This window comes from Ceratina calcarata, unplaced genomic scaffold (assembly GCF_001652005.2).
Source record: "Ceratina calcarata isolate Rehan_Ccalc_2016 unplaced genomic scaffold, ASM165200v1 scaffold39.2, whole genome shotgun sequence".
Lineage (NCBI taxonomy): Eukaryota > Metazoa > Arthropoda > Insecta > Hymenoptera > Apidae > Ceratina > Ceratina calcarata.
In genome coordinates, this window is record NW_017162322.1 from 3,105,633 (window position 1) to 3,127,035 (window position 21,403).

General features: G+C 43.5%; 2 protein-coding genes and 1 long non-coding RNA gene across 10 annotated transcripts in view; 1 reads left to right on the forward strand and 2 right to left on the reverse strand.

Annotated features, from left to right (window-relative positions):
* Positions 1–19,552, reverse strand: part of Shab (Shaker cognate b) — a 37,055-nt gene extending 17,503 nt beyond the window's left edge. For 5 of the 8 annotated variants that reach the window (XM_018026472.2, XM_018026471.2, XM_026814589.1 and 2 more), the window contains exons 1-4: positions 19,038–19,518; positions 14,470–15,804; positions 8,519–9,365; positions 5,683–5,981 (exon numbers count right to left, since the gene is read on the reverse strand). In XM_018026472.2, the coding sequence (XP_017881961.1) occupies positions 5,683–5,981; positions 8,519–9,365; positions 14,470–15,534 (2,211 nt within the window). In that variant the 5' untranslated portion in view covers positions 15,535–15,804; positions 19,038–19,518. Of the gene's footprint in view, positions 1–5,682; positions 5,982–8,518; positions 9,366–14,469; positions 15,805–19,037 lie in introns of all 8 variants that reach the window. The other 3 variants (XM_026814585.1, XM_026814587.1, XM_026814586.1) reach the window with 3 other exon arrangements.
* LOC113464503 (uncharacterized) lies at positions 16,873–18,621 on the forward strand. Its single transcript, XR_003389358.1, has 2 exons — positions 16,873–18,313; positions 18,405–18,621. It is a non-coding gene; the product is annotated as an uncharacterized LOC113464503 (long non-coding RNA).
* A 382-nt stretch (positions 19,553–19,934) lies between the features above and the next one.
* On the reverse strand, positions 19,935–21,394 carry Tcs3 (Probable tRNA N6-adenosine threonylcarbamoyltransferase Tcs3). Its single transcript, XM_018026716.2, has 4 exons — positions 21,069–21,394; positions 20,543–20,984; positions 20,298–20,476; positions 19,935–20,221 (listed from the first exon to the last, which is right to left on the reverse strand). The coding sequence occupies exons 1-4, from the start codon at positions 21,181–21,183 to the stop codon at positions 19,950–19,952; spliced, it is 1,008 nt and encodes a 335-aa protein (XP_017882205.1). The 5' UTR covers positions 21,184–21,394; the 3' UTR covers positions 19,935–19,949.
* Positions 21,395–21,403: the final 9 nt, after the last annotated feature.

Genomic DNA, 21,403 nt, shown 5'->3' on the forward strand with positions numbered 1-21,403 from the left:
TATATATATACAGGCTGTCCGAGAAAAAGAGTTGGAATCGATGAGAGATGATTCTGTAATTGTTTCTGAATAACAATTTCCTTTGCCAAAATGCAAAGTGAGGCATTTTTAAATTATTAACGAAAAATACTGACCAATAAAAGCATGTGTAGAGCCCGCGCTCAGACACGGGCGAGGGTCACGACTAGAGCCGATACTCTATTGGCTAAGCACGGCCTACGCGTACTCTCATTGGTCAGTGTTTTTCGTTAATAATTCAAAAACCGTGGCTCACTTTGCATTTTACCAAAGGAAATTGTTGTTCAGAAACACCTCCAGAATTACCCCTTTTCGGTTCTAACATTTTTTCTGGGATACCCTGTATATTCGTTCCCAAGTGTTTAGCACCACGAACACGATAGTCTCTGATCGGGATTCATCGCTAATCATAATTAACAATCAACAATCTTCTAATTCAACGATCTCCCGTTCAAACGAGGAACAAGCGAGTGAAGCTAATCGATAGGCACCCAAAACGTGTAACGTAACATCGCATCAGTGCAGCTCCGGAAATGTGTTTCATATAATAATAATAATAATAATAATAATAATAATAATATGCATTATCAAGTTTAATTAATCAACAGATTATTATCTTTAATCGAGCACCATAACGTACGAAAGTAATACAACGTGCACGAAACAGATCAACCATGAGCTTGTATCACGTTCCTAAATAGAACGATAGAATATAGCTATACATAATATATCTATCGTCATACAAAGCAGGCTAACAGCTAATTACTTCTAAAGGTGCGTTATTCACTTGTCTCGTATCATCGTATCGTACCATCGTCATGTACCGTTGTTACGTGTCATCGTTGAACGTGGACAATTATCCCTCCCCACTTAAATCGCAATTTTATTTGTCGTAATTATTTCTGTTATATTGCATGATCTTTTTAATGATATTTCCATCGAGTTATTACTGTAATCTTTGGATCATACTGATGGATACTGATAGTCATTTAGAAGTTCTCAGACGTAGTCGAATACATGCGATGATTGAAACGATGCAACGTTTGTTTGTTCGTAACGACAGGCAACGGTGATACGATAGGGGGATACGATACGAGTAGATATAGGCGCCTTGACACGTTTAAGAATTCTGAAACGTCGAAGCTTTACTGACTGAAATAAACCGACTTTGTACTAATCGGTAGGAATACGCATGTACGGTGGATAACAGGCGGCTGAGAAACAGACGAAGCAGTCTAGTCGTAATGTCAAGAGGAGACACCTCAGCTGAAATGTTCTCAAGCTTGCGTTTCGGATGCACCATTCATTTATTATATTTACTGTACTACTGCGAACAGACGAATTAACTTTTGGAATTTGAAGAAAGGAAAGCGATTGGTATTACGCTGCTTGCGATTCTAACAGCAAAATCTTTCGTCCTCTGAAGCGAAATAAGTACCATGACCGAGGTATCACGTGTGTACGGAAACTTGGGAAACGACAGAACCAGTTCAAAGATATTACCAAGTTGATATCATCGACGTGCACGTAATTTTTTAAAATCGATCTACGTGGACGTGTCGCTTCAGTTTGGAGATACACACGTGATACGATGCATCGATCGGAAGGATGAGAAGAAAAATATTCGTAAGCTGCATGATATACGATGAGAAACGGAATAAGCGAAACAAATGTAAAGAAGCGATCGGGGGGTATATGTATAAGAGAAACGCAAAGAGGTCAGGTAATAATAATAAGAAGAAGAAGGTATATCTGAGAAGATCGGAAAGCGTCCCGGCACTTTTCTCGAGCACGGCAAGGTCCGACGACGTCCGGATTTATTCGTCCATATGATCGCATTTATTTTCATTCTCGTCTCTCGCACTGTCACCGCTTTCGCTGCCGTTCCCGTGGCCGCTCGTCGCATCGCTTGCGACATCTCGCAGGGTCTCTATCCCTTGTCGGACGTTGCCAGGAAATGAGCGCGATTCAATACTTCCAAATGTCTTTTGTCGGTTTCGAGTTTCAAGAGGATCGACGCCCGATGAAAGAGATCTCGTCAGAATTACTCGGACTCTTTTGATTCTGTCTCGAAATAGAGAGGAACGGCAAGGCCCGACAGTAGCAGGTAATTCGTGTGTGTGTGACGAAAGTATCGGCGGCTTTGTTCAACGATGGTGGTTCAATGCGCGCTGTCGGACATTGCCTGTAACATATACGACACGAAATCCGTCAGAATCGTCACCCGCCGATAGCTCAGAAGCGAGTCTGAAATTCATTTAGTGACACAGGGTGATCCGGGATAATATGCCACGATGTACAATCACTCCCACTGATATTCGTACCCATTTGAAAATAAAGTTCTTTAACAGGGGATCAGACAACTTAATTTACGGATAGTTTGGATGGGGAACAGAGATTCGATCTAAATTAAGACGATCGATCTTTTGAGACGCTGATGAATGATGAGAACCAAAGAATGTGAACAGAAGTACATAAAGGCAATATCGACGATCTATTGTCTAACTAAATAAACGAACACATCGACTGCTACTTTCCATCTGTTTAAACGAATCACAATTATTCTGTGCACTGTGTACACAAGGTTACAAACGATTCACGTCTTTAGTCTACCGTCTGCCATGTGTATTCTTGCGTGTAACAAATAGTTGACAAGAAGCGTATACGAGTTATAAGTAAACTGCGAATTCTTATATCATAATCGATTTCATAAAACTCGTATAAATTGCATTTCAGATGACGACTTAAAGTACTGTCTTAATTTTGTATTACTGATACAATTTTAGATTCTGAAGAAAACGCATTTTTATATGCACATTAAATGAAATATTTACTCTTCTGAAATGCATAAAATCCGCAGTCTATTTATAAGCTTCAAGCATATCCTAGAGACGATGTGCGAAAATGCTATCAAATCTTAACTCGATTTATTTAGACGCGACGTACTTCGCAACGAGAAAGCATTTGGACGACACGTCGTAATTCTTATGTTTTAGTAATCCATGTTCTCTATGTATTCGATGTTCTTCACTGTCTATTGAACAATGCCTACGTCCTCTCATACTTTTATTCCGACTAACGAGTGTTAGCAACGATTAGAGACTGCGAATTTTTATATCACCCAATTTATTAAATTGCAGTTTCTCCTTCCGTCAAGTATTTATGTTATAATTATTTATATCTTCTGTACGCCAGATTTTTCTGTAAATACATAAAATCCGCAGTCTGCTTATTGTGACTCATTTGAAAGAATTTTTTTTTTAATAATGAGAGGATTAGGTAGGTTGATGATGGAACCATTTGAAATCATCGAGACTCGTAAACAAATACATAATTGAAAGAAATGTAACACGCTTGTCAAGCTAATGCAATGATTTGAACATTTGAAAAGCTCGATGAACTAAATGGTATCGAGATTACGAGTAAAGAGAGAAGTGAATTTCTGTAGAATTCTGTAGCCAGTGACAAAAACTGATGCGTGCAGTCTTCTTCTCCGGTGGCTCGTATCATAAACGTTTGTGTAAGAATCACATCGAGTTTTTGTCATCTCACCACAGAATTGATATTATTCTTTCGGGCTCCGCAGATCGTCGGTTCACTCGCGATTAATTCATCTAGAAGTGCAATTGAACATCGTCTGTCGTGAAGGAACTGTACTGTACGGAAACAAAAGTTGTCGGGAAAACACGCGACCAAGTTGACTTAAAATCGGGAATTGCGCAAACCTTTATTCTGTACCTGACCGATTCAATCGACGATTTTAAAACATCTTAGTAAATCTCTGTCAACGGCGTGTGCTCCATGGAGCCAAGGTGTCCACAAAACGAAATTTCGATGTTAAAAAAAAGAAAAACGAGCGAGGCAAATTTCATCGAAGGGTAAAGAATATTCTGACCGAGCTCCATATCATTTTCATCTAAATCACCTGGAAGTGTCACCGATATCGAGTAAATATTTTCGCGGTACGAGAGTCGCGGTTGGGAGAGCCAAAACTGGACCCGAAAAATATTTGCCCGTCCCGTGTTTGTCCCAGATCTGATCTCCAAACATTTTGGCAACGATTTCGCCGATACGGTAAAAAGGAAGTTGTACAAAACTGCACAGGACGCGTTGGTTTGACCGTCCCGTGAAAAAACAAGCAGACACACACATACGTAAAAAGCGACATAGCGAACTGGTTCTCGACGTTCGTTTCAAAGAAAAACGAGAGATAGAGAGATAGAGAGAGAGAGAGAGAGAGAGAGAAAGAGAGAGAAACGAATAGAAAAAAATTCGTCACACTAGGCGTGCTTGGGTAAAGAATTTTGCGTTATCAAAAACTCGTTTGCACTATAAAAACAAAGAACGTTACGCGAGGTAACGTCACGTTGAAACGAGTTCTACATTCAATTCCACACAAGAACGATGTCATTGGATGCGCATTCTTCTCAATAGATACTGTACAACGAAAGCGACAATTATATATATATATTTAATACACACACGTGAATGAGATCGAAAATACAAATAAAACGAGTTCAACATGAATATGCAAGTATGGTAACAATTCTTAAGGTTGTATGAGTCATTAGGTCTTTGCCAAATGTTTAGGACATGTGAGAAAAGCTGGGTCAAATATTTGAAGCAGTGGACTTTTAGAACAAAATGATTATTACAGAGGAGTAGGGTTTGTAAAATTGCTCCACCTGTTATTCTGGGTCATAAAGAATTTTTAACGTGTAATTTCTAATATTCTAATATATTTTGGCAGTTTTTTATTGGACTGTACGTGACTTGCAACTACATTGTCCACATGTCCTATAACTCTTACTTTTGCGTACTTTTTATTGTATAACTTAAATAATATCCTCGAAATTGACATTATTTCAACTTTAAAATATTCTTAAATCATGTATTAAGAATTATACAAAATTACAAAATTCTGTCGTTCGACATAAGAATTCAAGATGCACGTTTTTAATAGACTCACACAATTTCTAAAATTTTGCACAATGTTTTATTAATGTAATATTTAGTAACTGTTAAATTTTCAATGCTTTCTATTGTTCTTATGCGAGGGTTTATACAACCTTAAGTAATAGTCAAACGTACACGTCGGTCTTGTTGAACGTTTCGAAACTGTTCTTTCACAGTGAGAAATATTATTTTACAAATGACACGTCGGGTAACTTGTGCATATATAAATTTTTATAGAATAACGTGTTTAAATTATCTACAGAAGATGTGTCTTGAACTAAAAGTAGATCTCGCCCGAATCGATCGTAACGGTGACGAGTATAAAACAAGTTTCAGGGGTCGATTAAAGTGAGACTACCGACTAGCATCCAATGCGACCGCACTGACGTTCTGGTAACCACGTCTCTTAATCGATTCAGCGATCGAGAGTAACGTACCTTATCTTTAAACGGTATTCTCCAGTGAATGGAAACGTTTGAAACCGAGATCCGGATCTCGACCAAACGTCATCGTTGTTATCGAACGCCCCCGCATGCCTAGTCTCCGCGGGCGCGAAAATAATAAATGAGGATAGAAAAAGAGAGAGAGACAGACAGAGAGAGAACGCACACGTAAAAGAAATGAAAGAGAAACCATATACTCGCAGTCAGTTTTCCTATCGAAGACGACGACGACGACGTCGTTAGAACGTGGCGTTGGATTACTTACGCTAGGCGTGGTGTTGCCCTGGTTCACGTGTTGGGCCGGCACCTCGTCTTGATAGTAGTCGTCGTTCTGCGTGCCAGGCACGCTTTGAGCAAAGTCCAGGAGGCGACGGTTCGGGCTGTCCGGTGTGTTCGGCATGTCATTAGGCAGGTTCGGGAAGCAGGTGGACGCGCTGCGACGGTGTCGCGAGATGCTGTAATGCTCATAGTTACGGTAACAGCCGGGCCCGGTCTGGGCTGGGCCGCGTCCGCACGCGGACTCGCCCTCGGTGCTGTTACCATCCACGCCGGACATATTGTGACCTGCAAACACGTTCCACGACCCCCCTCTGTCTTTTAGAAAAATCCCCTCACGGCGATTCAACCCTGACGCAGTTCAATCAAACGCGGGGATTGCCACCGGGTCATCCGACTCTGGTAATCGTGTAGAACGATGCAAGTACTTCCGAGGGGAGAGAATCGAACAGAGGTGGTGATAAGAGAGAAAGAGAAAGGCATGCAACGATTCATGTTAGCTCTGTGCATCGTAGTACGAAATCGTGTGCGTGGAGGGGATCGCACAGGATCGTCTTGGTTCGAGTGGTACAGGCACGGCATAGGGCTGACTCGATTTGAGTAGTGCAGGCATAGGCATAGCGCGTTCTGTATAGAGCGCGGAAGCACGTGCTGGAAACGTTGTCGTGTTGAGCCTTCGTCTCAACAAGAAGACCCATCGTATCGTAAGATTTCAGGTCAGCCCTGAGTAGATCGATCCGAGCCTTGCAAGACTTTGCTCAGATTTCTTATAGGTGGTAAACTCGGTAAAAAGCTTGCCCATGCCTGACGTTGAAAGGTGACGGATGTAGTTTGAGTAACGAACGATGGGAATCGTATCTTGGTCCGGCGTGGTAGGCTGATCGCGTTGTCAGGTGGACGAGGAACAAGCGGGACCAATTAGCAGGCGAAATTATAGATGCCTACGTTCTAATTTAGCGTACTGGCGAGTTTAGAAATTCGGAATTCAAGTTCGAAAATCTGTGGAAAGTGGTCCAGTATATAAGAAGAACATGTAAAATTGCTAACTTGATAAAAGACTATCTCCGACTTAATTACTCGGTAACTTTACTACTCGGTATAACTAGACAGCGAATATTATGGATTTGGATTAGTTAGTAAATGTGTTCAAAACATGCGGAACTGATTGCATGTTTCAAGTTCATGTCTAGTTATAAAATTCGACGTAAAGTGACGATGACTCGCTCGTGCGAGCTTGTCGGTCTTTTTATATCACCTTCTTCAAGGACCACTTGTCGAGACAGTAGCGCAAGCGTAAATTCATAACTGATAAAATAGTCAAATAATAATTGTTTGGAAGCGTGGACTCCTCGTCGATCTCGACTGACTCACACTTCTAAATAATTGCCAAATAGATCGTTTACCATCCACGTCGGACATATCATGAGCTGTGTAGGTGCAACTTGTTAAGCTTACAATATGTAGTATAAATACAGACACTGCGGAACTGAAACAGCCCCGGAGCGTCTGTATACACGTAACTTTATTCGTTAATGTTTAATCAGAGAGTAGTGAATGAACCACGAGAGATGGTCTCCATAGCTCTGACCAAGAGCCTAGTTAGTTGAGAACGTTAACTGTTGGTCTGTCCAGCGTGGTAGGTCGAATCATTAGCTAAACTGATCGCGAGGAAAGCAACAGGAAACGAGGCACCGCATCGCAAACGACGAGACGCCACGAGGGACCGTAATGCTCAATAGCTAGGATAACAGCCTGACCTGGTCTGGGCAGGGCTGCGTCCGTACACGGATTCCCCCTCCTTGCTGTTACCATCCACGCCGGACATATCGTGACCTGAAAACAGCCTCAGTATCCATTATGTTTTTCATTATTATTAGGCCATCAATTCATCAACCTTGACGCAGGACAGGCTCGATCGAACACCCCACTATATGATCTATGCGACTAGACAGAGTTCGATTTACGTTCGGTGAAACATAACAAATGAGACTGGCTTCTTTTTTAGATAACAGAAAATGGCCTGGCTCGAAATCGTGACTGTTACATCTTGTGAAGGTTCGTATTCACTTGTATCATACCTTCGCGTATCATCGGAAACGAACGAACATACAATAAATCATACAATAGAATTTCAACGAAGAATGAACGTCCTTTAAATAATGATGCGCAACAATACAACTGGACGCGGGTTTTAAGTATGCACAAATGACGACGATTAGGTTTCATGCCGCACTTCCGTGCAATCTAACAAGCAAACAGAATGAAAATTCCATAGATCGATGAACCGATTTCATTTCACGGATTATGAACAGTTCGGTGCTGTCGCGTTAATGAGAATGTTGATAATGAACAGATCGGTGTTTCTCGAACGGTGCAGTGTAGCCTCCATACGTACCTACTCGGACAGTATGTGCATTGCTCCTGCGTCAGAACTGATTTATCGTTCTTGCGTCAGGGTTGATAAATTGTTAATGCTCGTTACGACTTCCGTTTCGGAAGATCGTTCGTCGTGCCGATATCGACGGATCAGAACGACCGAAATAAACGGGAAAGAGACACGTGAATGCTGATGAAGCAACGTCCTTCTTAAGTACGCCGCACTCTTTTTCAACTGGACTAAAGTTAGTAGGTTTACGATTCATAAAAAAATACGCAGCCTATTTACACAGGGTGTCCCAGAACTCGTAATGGACTGGACCACGATTTCTGCGGCACCCCGTCGTTTAAAATATTTGTAGAACAGAGAACAGGCTCGGTCATCGAAGGTTTCACACTTGGTACGCTTAGGCATCCTGTTTGGATGCGCGGCGGTGCCGGTGGCTTACCGGTGTCGACGATGACGTCGATGAGGTCCATGCTCTTGGCGAACGCGTCCCTCAGGTTGATGTGATGAAAGGAAACGATGCTGCCCTCCCTCTTGGCCCTCTCTAGGGCCTCCCGCCTCTTGAGCGCCTTCTCGCGCCTCATCTGGTTCTTGTAGAACTCGGCGAAGTTGTTTACGATAATGGGAATGGGCAACGCGATTACCAGGACACCACATATACAACACACACTGCCGATCACCTTGCCGAGCGGGGTCGTAGGGTAGATGTCGCCGTATCCGACGGTTGTCATTGTGATGCCCGCCCACCAAAAGGTTTCTGGAATGCTTATGAATTTGGTCCCGGGCTCCTCCTTCTCGGCGAAGTAGGCGAGGCTCGAGAATATGAGGACACCCATCGCCAGGAAGAGCATCAGCAGGCCCAACTCTTTGTACGAGTTGCGCAGGGTGAAACCGAGGCTCTGGAGACCGGTCGAGTGCCGGGCCAGCTTAAGGATCCTCAGGATCCGCATTATACGAAATATCTGTACTACCCTGCGCACGTCCTGGAACTGGTCGGTCGCGTTCTTGTTAGTCTCGACCAGGAACAACGATACGTAGTACGGGAGGATCGCCAACAGGTCGATCACGTTCAGACCGCCCTTGAAGAACTTCCACTTGTCCGGCGACGCACTGAACCTAAGCACGTACTCGAGCGTGAACCATGTGATGCACACGGCCTCCACCATAGCGAGCTGCGGATTGTCTTGAAAGTTTCCCTTCTCATCATTCACTTGCATACTAGGAATGGTGTTGAGAGTTAGTGCGATCGTCGAAAGCACAATAAAGAGTATTGATATCACAGCTATCACCTGCAAAACCGACGGATCCACCGGTCAAACGGACGTATCAAATCAACCCTCTTAACACCCTAACCGATTACAAATCACAAGTACTGCTACGTGTCTACGTATCTCTTTTCTTCGTCCCTCGTTAGTCTTACTTCCCTGCTACCCTCAATGTACAGGGCAACTCGTTTCTTAAACGACGACTACGACCGTCTATAGGTAAAAAAATACTCGCTTAATCGAAAAGGGATTAAAAGTTAGAAGACAAGTTTTACATTATGAACATCCTCTAAAGCGGTTGTCAACGTGAAGAACATATCTGGCAACGAGGAATAAGTAACTGAAACGTTCGACTTGCCCTACTTCAGGTACCTACATACACGCCCGTACAAATCCCTTAATCTTTAATCGTGCGAATCGATCACCGTTCGTCGGAATGCAAGTACGTAGTCAAATCTTGATTCGTAACACGTATCGGTGAAAGAAGGTACGAAGAGTCCTTCCCCTTCGTTTGTTCAGCCTTTCAAAAGCGATAACTACCAAAAACAGTATAAATATCGAAAGCTCTGACTGCACGGAAGCATTGAAATGATACACCAAAACACAATAATTATTACAACATATCTTTTTATCACTGACAAAATAGAATTAAACATACGAAGCAAGCGACAATTTGCATTACGTAAAGAAGCTTATACTCCAACCGTTGTTAGACGCCGTTCAAAAAGGGACGCGTAAAAAATCATCGAAAGAAATCGTCGACGAGTTCTCGTCTCTAGCCGCACTTCCTGAAAGAGAGGCGCGCAAAAATGCCTATCGACGAAATATCGACCGAGGATGAAGAAACGGGAACGAAAAGCTCGAGGACACTTCGAGAGTGAAACAAGGATCGAGGAGGAGGGGAAGATGAATCGCGGCATTTTCTAACGATTCTAGAGCATTTCCCGCGGAGACTGGAGACTGTACAGAAGGTACAGTAAACAGAGTCCGCTGAGAACTGCTATAGAAACGTGTAGATCACCCGGATTTATGCACCAATCGTTATCACGTCGTTTGTAGGCTGTCTGCCCGACGTCGCTCGACTTATACAAGTTCTGTATACTTTGGTCGGCATGCGTATGACACACTCGTTTCTGTCAGTCCCTTCAAAACCCCGCTCCCTTCTTCGTTTCGTTTCTTCTTTCTGATTTCACAATCACCCCCCACCGCCCTTTCGTTTAACGAAAAGCCAAAAGGTATCCAAACGACTGAGAGGAGAATACAGAGAACCGAAGTTCATTAGCTAGTGCGATCGCTACAAAGCGAAATCAATTCGTCGCAGTTCGGGGAAGCAAAAGAAAAAATGTAGAAGGCTGTCGCGTCTGTTTTCATGCAAGTCGTGATGGGAATGGTTAAGATTTCACGCTCTTTTTATAGGCTGTCGTTATAAATGTGATTAGGAGAGTGCTCGAACAACGTTACGTCAGAGCGAGTCTGGTGCGCGACGGTTTATTGTGCAGGGGATTGAAATTCAGTGCGGAGAAAGCTGTGTTAAGCAAATTCTTTTATATCGATCGATCGATCAATGTAATACATTTAAGAATAGGAACGGTCTCGTAGACGTTGGAACAAAAAGTTCGCAGAACTAATTCTAATTTCGTCTAATTCAGAGAAATCAATGCGCGTATAGTGCAATCGACTGAGAATAAAATTAATCGACTTGCGTGATCTTGAAATTGAACGTCTCTTTGGCATAATAATTTCCTAAGACACAATCGTTATTTCGTTTATTGTTCCCAATTCCTAGGAACGATTCCAGTTTTGCTGTCGCACGTGAAACATGTTTGTTTCCGCGTACCGAACTGGTTAACACTTCGAAGCGCGCTTCACTTTCTAGAAAGCAAAGCAAGTACAATTAAGACCCTGATGTACAGAACTCCTCTCGTTCCATAGCGACGCTTCGCTGAGTATTTACATAAAAGCTGCATAGAAGTTTATGAAGCAATTGGAGCGATTCGGCGCAAATCATTGCTCGAAATATAGTAAACGTTAAAAGAATAAACAGTTGCATAATTACATTGCGAAACACAAGCTCTTTATTCTTATATGTATACTCATGTTAATAAGGGAACGTAACGCTTTAAGGTTGTATGAATCATAAGATCTCTGCCAAAAGCTTGAGACATATAATACAAAGCTGGGTCCAATATTTGAAACAGTAGACTTTTAGAAAAAATGATTTTACAAGAACAGTTATCTCAGTTTATGTCAGGTGGATCGATGCTCGGATATCGTAGGTGTACGATAAAAGATGCGAAACACAGGTAGAGGACGTAATTAAATCTAATTTTATATGTACACATATTGTTCTAATTTCATCTCGCTGTTGACTCTCAAAAGGATTGCACTGTACGTACACGTGTATAGCATTCGTGCGCGACGAATTTAATAAGCAGACCGCAGATTCTGCGCAAGCAAATATGAACGTCAAAAGGGATCTCGACGTGAATCCCTTCGCGTAAAAATCTGCGATCTATTATTATTAAGGATGAAGAAAATTAAGAGCTGTGAGAAGGAGCAACGTCTAACGTTGTCCGTAGATACCTATATCCGATGCAGCTACACGTTATTGACCGACGGCCCCTCGCACGGTTTAAATATAGTGGAAAATCAATAGAGTTTCTGTAATATTGACGCATCGAACGAGAATTGTTTCATCTTAAAGAGTTCGGGAGTTCTGTTCACTCCGGGAAGCTACTCCTCCGCTCACGAGTCTTCGACGAAGACCGTCTAATACAGATTTTATAAAACGTGTTAACGTGCCGGAAGTGGATTAGAAAGCAATGAGAATTTACTTTTTCCAATTGCATCGAACGTCCACACACGTGATAACACAGAAACGGAAAGAGAGATAGAGAAAAACAGACTGTGAGAGAGAAAGGGAGAAAAGAGAGAGTTACAGATTTGCTTTTTAAAGAATACACGTTGAAGTTTAGTGTGACAGATGACGGGTGATGTCGGAGTCAGTGAGGGGATTAGACAGAGGTGCTATTTAAGTATAACCCCGCATAGTACTGTTTCATCTTTGGAGCAACAGTGTGTGCAATGTGTATTGTTTGTGGTGTGTATGGCAAGTATTGGAACATGAAACAATATTTGTTATATACGTGACGTCGCATCGTCGCGTCGCCGTCAAAGATTCTCCTGCGTCCAATACGTTATCGCTACGTAGCATCGACGTTACTCCGAATTAAACGTCTGCACAAAAAGAAATATATTTGTCTATCCATCGCTATCTACCATCCGCCAATCTAGAGTCCAATATACGTATACACCGCAGTAAACGGTGTGTAAAGATATTCTGCTTCTAGTCTCCTACGCTCTAAAACATTCAAACTTGTTCTGTAAGGTCTTATACATAAAGCGTCTTATAGGAGAAGACTTACATTTCTTTTCGAGCGACGCTAGATTCGTTTCAGCTATTTTTTTTAACGTCCGATGATGACCCATGAGACGTTAGTAACGATTGTTTGTTTCGTTCAAACGACGAGATTGTTAGTCATGTTAAATTGGTATTACGTTAGCATGTGAATATCGAATTGAATTCGCTGGTAGCGAAGTTACTATCATATCTCACAGGGAGCGGTGTCGAGAAAGAATCTCGTGATACCTGGTAATCGCGTATTATGTACTCCCATTATCATGGAAAGACAAGATGATCGTTTGAGAGAAAGCGTGGGACATTACGACTACTAACGGGAGCTAGAAAGCTGGATTACGATAACAATGATATTAGTAATGATGCTGTTAACACCACCTAGAAATAAAATATACGATTACGTACATCGATATAGCGTGTTGTCCCGTGATATCAACGAGTTAATCTAGCGTATGTACATAAGAGACTTTCTATTCATCAACTCTCCTCTAAATCTCATTTACAAATTTATAATACGTCTACGTTCAGTGTACATTATTATTACATCTATCTCTTTATATGTGTTTCCATATGTACATTTTATACACGCACAGATGTACAGGACGTCCTACTTTAACTTTCGGAGGCAATTATTTTCCGCGCCAGGCTCATTTGAAGAGTCATCTATTTTCAAACGAGATGCAGTTTGGGAAATAATTGGCTGCGAAACTTCCTGGATATCCTGTATGGATACTTACAGTTTATTGCAATCAGGAAAACTTTAATGCATCGATACTATTACGTCTCAGCTAATGAAATTATTATTGGCGACGTTAATAAACTTCTACTGTTCCCTCCCAGGTCGAGAGGGAAATGTGACTAATTGATGTATGTAGTAACTGATTAATGAGTTATTTTGATCTGGCTTTGATCGAAGAGCAGTAACATTAATACTGATTCCACGTGAACGTTCTCTTATTAATAATAATGATAAGAACTCGTAGTTTTTATTAACACATAGGTAAAACGTAGCATATGCAAATCGAATCATGCAAAAATTCATTATCTCTGGTTCAGAGGTGGTACGAGAGGATAAAATTGAAGAAAATTATTTCCGATGATCAAAGCTCGAGCCAGAATCAAAATGCGATCGGTTTACTATCTCGATCGTTAATCTACGAGAGGGTCGAGTCAGAGACTCGCATACGTTCCCACTACTATTTTGACTAATCAAGAGCCGATGCTATATTATCAACTTGGTAATACCTTTCGAATTAAGGATCCAGTAGAAACTGCAAATGTGGATACAGCGTCAGTAAATTAGTTTCGAGTCGAGTGGTTAGTAGAATTTCCAATATTTAATGGTCGGGCAAAAATTTCGAGAATCGTCGTATCGCGCACGAGATTTTGTGATCCATTAGAGAGGTGGAAAAGAACAAATGGAACGATCTTATACATAGATCAGATATGTCCTATCGTTGATACTAGTCCAGCGCGATGAACAACAAAATTCAAAAGACGTTCGACAACGGCGACCCTTGTAACCGAGTTTCTAAGAAATAGTCTTTGGCTCCGATTCAAGTCCTTGTTCGCAGAATTCGAGTTTCGAATAATGACTTCCCAACTCTCATCGGTATATAGTTTTGTAAAAAATTCTCCTTTGCGCGAATGCCGATGCAGACGCAATTCGACTGTCTAAATGAAAAGAAAGCGACGATCGACGTGACTCACCCTTGCAGCGATGGACGTGGTCGGCTTCTCCAACAGATCCCAGAGCCACTTTTGGTACTGCGCGCACTGTCCCTCGCCGAATTCCTCCTCCTCCCTTTGCCTGAGCGACTCCGCTTCCTTACGCATCTCCTCGTGGACGTGCTCCTTCCTCTGGTGGTACTTGTGCTGGCAACAGCTCTCCAGGTACAGCTCGTCGACGCCCCAGTATTCGAGATCGTCGCTGAACGCCAGCACGCACATCTCATCGACCAGGTGCAGCTTGCCGGTGCGATAAAAATTTAGTATCGAGCTGAAAGACTTCGGATGACGGTCGAAGAAATACTCGTTGTCGATCAGCGAATAATCATCGCACAATTCGGTGATCGCCTCGTGAGTGTTGCAGTCTTTCAACCGGCCTAGTCGCGTGTGCGGCAACCTCTCGAGGGTGCGCCAGAGCACTTCGTGCTTGACACCGCCAACGTTGATCGAGACCCGTCTGTTGAGGGCCTTCGATCTCATGATCATGAACGGCTCAGGCGGAAGGGACGTCATCGACCTCGAGAAGGCACGCTGCTGCTGCATCTGCAGCGGCAGGGGCGGTGGCGGTAGCGGCGGCGGCGGCGGTGGCAACGGCGGTGGCAAAGGCGGCGGCAGAGGTGGCGGTGGCAGACTTACCGGACCCACCGTGCCGGTCGGGCCCACGGTCGTCGAGAACGGTGCGTATCGCACCTCTTTGTTCGCCCCGCCGGTTTTACCCCCACCGACGGCGAGCCCGCCACCTCCTCCGGTCACTCCACCGCCCATGCTGACACCCGAAGGCCCGATCAAACTGCTACCACCAACTCCGATACCGAGGAGGGCTCCTCCTCCACTACCGGTGCAGCTAGCGACCGGCACGCCGGCTGCACCAGCCCGCTGCAACGTCGTCGTGCCGCCACCCTCGAACACGAAACCCTGATCGGTGCCGATGTAGGGCACCGTACACGACGACGACGACGATAGCACCGGGCCCGTGACCACGGCACTTCCATTACGTTCCCCGTCCGCCAGCGTTGAGTCGTCCTCGAACCTCTTCTCACTCAGCATCAAACGCTCAGCTCTCGGGACAGAGACGAATCACGCGGTTCCTGTTCCTCTTCCTGTTGTCGTTCCTTCTCGGGGTTCGCGCGACGTGCTGTCTCGAAGCCACTCCACCTCTGTCCTCTGCTCTAGCGATGCTGTTCGCTTTTTCTTCGTCTCCTTCGCCTTCTTCGTCTTCTTCCGCCTCCTCCTCGTCCGGGTTACCCTTCTTGTGCTTCATCCGTAACTACGTCCGTGCACTTCCGTTGGCTCGGTCGTACCGCGCCACGTCATTATCTGGAACGATGACAATACAGACATTGGCATAAATTGATACACGATCGTTTTGGAATTTCTTTAAAAACGGAAGATGACTGATTAGCTCGATCTCTGATCGGGATCATAGGGGACGGCTTTGCAAAGTTTACTCCGTTCATTGTGAACTCGGTGGAATGAAGTAGAAAATCGTTTATAAGGAGGCCGAATTTCAAATCTGATATCATCAGGTCTGCGTTACTATTTTCGTACGTGTGGCAGAATCTTTCTCCGTTACGTTGCTGCTGTTCGCGAGTAACCGAGTAGACATCAGAAGAGACAAGAAGAAGAGTCGGGAAAATAAGTTACAATTTCGGAAAGAGGAAAATGAGAAAGGCGGGAGCAAAACAATATGTAGGATTGGGTGCTATTTATAGAAGTTACGAGGTCAACACACTCTGACCGAGTTTCTATGCGAAAGGCACCTGTCCTAATAGTCCTGAATCGTGCACGTGGTTTCATGCGACCCCGGATCAGTATGCAACGGGGACGATTATTTTCACGAACAACCGCGTATCACAATAAATAATGATAATCACTGGTCGACCCGTTTCCATCGTCAGTGGGTTGAGACTTTTCGTCAGGCCCGGTGGACATTTAAAATTGAAGGAAATAAAACGCGTGCACACGTACAAACACGTATGCAAATATACTATTTGCTTGTTTATGATAAGCACACTTAGCACAGATCCTCTATGAAGATTGTACAGTCACGAAATAATTTGATCGCATCTCCTCGAAGTTAGCCTTGGATTATATTTCTAGAAATAAGTCCGTGCTCGAGCGAAATGCATTTTACTTAGAGATTGATAAAATGCCGACTGTTTTCTCTCTTTCTCTCTCTCTCTCTCTCTCTCTCTCTCTCTCTCTCTCTCTCTCTCTCTCTCTCTCTGGAAGAATGTACAATTCTTGTGGAGGAAATTAAAAGTGTTTTAATCCGTCTGAAAATGCACATGCGCTGGGGTCTAATCGTAAATCAAAGAAAGTTTCTATTACCAGAGATCTTATTGCCGTTGCAAACTTCACTTTTCTTTATTATTTCAATAGTAATGACCGTGTTAAAAGCAATGTTAGTATAATAAATTGTTCCACCGATCTACAAAGTGAAGCCAAGGATTTTCTCTTCTAGGCTTCTTATAAAAAATATAATGACCGTCTACGAGAATAGTATAGTATATAAATTGTCCCAGTAGTCGATGGAGTATCGACGCAGCCAAGAATTTTATGTATTTGACTTTTCCCCCCTGTAGGTGTACTCAGGGCCTCGAGTGTATTCGTACGCATGGATGACGAGGTAAACGTTAGTAGTAGCACAGAATAAACACATCTTGATAACTCTCTCTGTGTTTCTGAATAAACGAACCTTCTCTTACGAACAACGAAGCAAATAGAGAGAAAAACGGAGTTAAAGTGCAGAGAGGAATGAACGGACGGGGCCAAGAGGGGGGCAAAGGGGGGTGGTGAATCGATCTTCCTCTCTTGCGTTCTGAACGCCGAGAGTCCATCAGAAACGCACGATCCCCAGGAAGGCCAGTTTAATGCATATGCGACGAGCACAACGCGATGTTACAACTTCTTGGCAATTGTTTGGTGTCCGCGTGTCGATTCTAAAAGCTTTTTCCGTGGAGCGAGTACTTCCTGGTATCTACTTACTTTCCACAGATCGATCCGTGGGCGGGAGGCAACTGCGCGAAACGAAATTCTGAATGCCTTCGCATGAAACGATTGTTACGTGCGCATTAATTTTCCATGTTTTATAATCGAATAAACAAGACGAGAAGGCAAATAAACGTGCCGCGTGAGTTCTTGCACTTTTATTTTAACACGCGTTTTCATGCGCGTTGGAACAGGTGAAAGACTGCTTCGAAAATAATTCCGTGCTTCGACTGCGTCCTGCACAAGTATTAATAACCATAAACAAAATCGTAAATAAAACTGGCCGTAGCCGTGACAGTTATTACGAGGCCGGCCACATCCGATCCGACGAGATTTACAGGTGAGGAAATTAGTCAGTGATTCAGTTTTGAGCCGCTGTGACACGATTGAATCACGTCGATTTCCTGTCCTGTGGAGTAATACGAAAAACGTAACTATTAAATGTCACGGCATTTGTTCGTGGCATAATTCCAGACTGGGCATCCCCCTTGCTACCTCTAGCTACCTCCGTGCTTGTTACGGCTCAATGTTCTCGTTTCTTTTTATCGATCAAATTATTATTTCTTACTCGTTACTGGCTCGTTGCTGTCCGTGCATGCATACGCAGTAATATGCATGAGTCGGTGTCCTCTGCCAGATAAATTCGAGAGAGAGAGAGAAAAAATCTTTATGCAACGACGTTCGCATCGGCCAACGACGCACGGGATAATTGTAGTCTGTATTATTTAAACTCTTGTTAACCGAGTATTGTTTGTTCGTATGCACGATCTGGATCTTGGCTAAGTGTCAATGTAATGTTATATGGCCAGCGAAAATATTCGAGAAGTGTCGTAAGGTATGCTTCGAATTCTCTCGCTTTTAATAACGTCGCCCGGCTCTCCGATGCACGACGTCGTGTTCGTTTTTATCAAAAACATTATTCACAGGTGCGCGCATCCAAGAAATGCAATCGGCAAAATATGAGACGCGCGCTCCTCTCGAGCGATCGCCTCTAAGTAGTACAGATAGACGATAATCGTTACAGTAGTAAAGGACGGTTATATGCCTGCGCCTTACCGAAAGCATGACACATTGTCTCGGTTCTGTATACGGGTCAAGAGAAAACGGGTTGCACTGTCATCGAACCGTAGTAATAATAAAAAAGTAAAAAAGAAAGAGACACGATTAGTTTATTCCGATCCGAATACTCCTTTGCGCCTAGAAACCGTCTAGAATCCGACTCGCCGACTGAAATTCCATGTGACATTCTTCTAAATGAGAATCGAAACTGCAGGCGAACAAACGTGAAAGACGATTGACAAACTGTGGCTTGTATCATCTTGCTCGAGATCGATAGAGGAGTGACAATAAAGCGAACGGTCGCACACGATTTTTGCGATGATCAAGGACGAGCATTCGATTGAGGGATTTCGAGTTATCTGGGTCTCGTACGCGTTCGGGGACACGATTTGACGGGTTGCCGGTACGATTCTATAACGAAGTAGCTCCTATACGGAAATAGACTTTGGACGATGGTAATAGGAACGGTCCGGAGAGAAGAAGCACTTTTCGCGACTCACCTCTGTTTTTAAACACGGCCGTCGTTCGTCCGAGGAGACAGGGCATCGCGCACGGCGGTGATACAGCAGCACATCTCGTCTTGTGCGAGACGGTACGACGAGGAATAAAGTGCTCCCGTGACGGGGAGCTGTGACGACGGTATCGTACTGCCACTTGTTCCACTGCTAAGCGCTGCAATCGATGTTCGCGCGTCTATCGATTAGGAAACGGTCAATGTAAAATGTGACACGGTCACTCCGGGATGGAATTCCGAATGAAAATAAACTCTCGCGGTCTCGTTCCCCAAGATCACACGAGTAAACGATTCAAATTAAGACCGAGACCGTCGCTGCACGATCATCGTTGTTAAATATCGGTCGCGGAGTCGCGTGGCGATTCTCTCAGAGAAAAAAATCTCTGTTACCCGTGAAAACAGCGGCGTACCGGCGTATTTGGCAACGATGACGATACGAATTCTACTAATATTATAACTGGTACTACTACCACCGGAGATATTGTTTGGACTGAAGCCAGACGTGCGCCTGCGTCGACGAATATTGTACTCCGCTGCCTTGTCCATCGCGCGTGTCATGAAAATTTGACCTCTATCTATGTACATACCGCCCGCTTTTTCCCTTTTCGCCGACCGATAGCTCGATATCAATTTTGAACCTGTATAAGAGTCGTGCATGCGCGCGACATAGACCGCGTGCGCGCGCAGGGGGTACAAATTCGAATTGACTCGTTTAATCGTTCCGTGTCCAAGCCATCATCATCAGAAACAAAAGTTACAATAGGTCTCACGGATTGTTCCTTCGATCGCGGATGAAAACTAATTAATCAACCGCCGAATACGATAGCCCGAACGAATCAATGAAATGAAAATTGAAATAAAAAGTAAAAAAGTAAAACGAACGTATGAAAAGATAAATTTATTCTCTCCAAGAAACGTGTACATCGTCTGTCCTATATCTTTGTATACAAGTTGTCTCCGTCCATGGAGTGTGTCCCTGACTTTTGTACTGAAGTAGTCCAGCTACAGCAATCATTACACCGTTGTCTATACAAAATCGTTCGTCCGTGGCGTAAAGCACCGCATTCCTTTCCTCGCACATAATCTGCATCATGTTTTGTAACCTCTCGTTGCAACCAACACCGCCGACGATTAATACCTCAGATGATTTCACATGAGCCATTGCTCGTTCTGCAACGTCATTAAAATTGTATATACTCGCGTTGGTTAAACTTATATTTTTAGTATAACCGATATAGCAATATACCCGTAATTTCGATGAGCATAGCGAATACAGTTTCTTGTAAAGAGAAACATAAATCTTCTGGGGTGAATTCTTTCGAGTCGAGCCAAGACGATATATGTTCCTCTATGTAGCTTAAAATTCCAGAAAACGAAACATCCATTCCTTTTACTACATATGGCAATGGAGCCAACTTCGTTCCCCTACGAATGTGATTTATAAAGTGGAGATGCGAAACTGATGCAAATAGCTTTAGTCGAGCAACTCACTTCTTCGCTAATTGTTCTATATTGTAACCAGGACTAGGATCGTTTGAAAGTTTTAACAATCTCGCGAAACGATCCAAGCAGTTTCCAACAGCGATGTCTATCGTCTCACCGAAAATGCGATATCTTTGACGAGAGTAAGCGATGACTTGAGTGTTTCCACCAGAAACGTATAAAACAGTTGGATTTGAACTTCTGGTGATTAAGCGTCCCATTTCTATGTGACCTACGCAATGATTCACTGCGACCATTGGTTTATTGTACATTTGGGCAATGGTCCTTGCCACCAGAGCACCGACCGTCAAAGGTGCTCCCATTCCTGGTCCTTTCGTGTAACATATCACGTCCACCTCTTTCAATGTTATCTTAGCGTCCTCCAATGCTTTTCGCAGGATGTCGAGAACATGTTCTCTATGGTGCTGTGCGGTCTCTCGAGGTAGGAATCCTTTTTAAAACAGTCTTTTAAAGGTTTTGCATCTAACATTTAAGAAGACGAGAATTTTGTAATATGATTACGAACTATGTTTACCTTCGCCCGGTGGAGTAATGTATGTATGGCGTACGTTTGACAGAACGTGTTCATCCTGAATTATTCCAACGCCCAATTTATTCGCGCTACCTTCGATTCCAATTGCGATTACCATTTCTCTTATTCCAGAATTGTTGTGAATCCAGGTTGGAAATCCGTGTTCACGGTGTGAATCAAACTTAAACCGGTGTCCCGTGTTCCGTCATTTGTGCTGATTCGTGCGCTGAAGAACGTTCGCAGCACCATCTGTCATCTACGATCGCTCACCTCGGTCGGAATTTGGAACGCATCCTCTGCGTTTGGTGCGGCTCGGCTCGGCAGACTCGATCAAGCTC

Coding starts and splice junctions, on each gene's coding strand:
- Tcs3 (XM_018026716.2), bottom strand. CDS start 21,183: ATGGTAATCGCAATTGGAATCGAAGGTAGCGCGAATAAATTGGGCGTT. Junction 20,985..21,068: donor CATTACTCCACCGGGCGAAG/GTAAACATAGTT, acceptor TGTTTTAAAAAG/GATTCCTACCTCGAGAGACC. Junction 20,477..20,542: donor ATAGAACAATTAGCGAAGAA/GTGAGTTGCTCG, acceptor TCACATTCGTAG/GGGAACGAAGTTGGCTCCAT.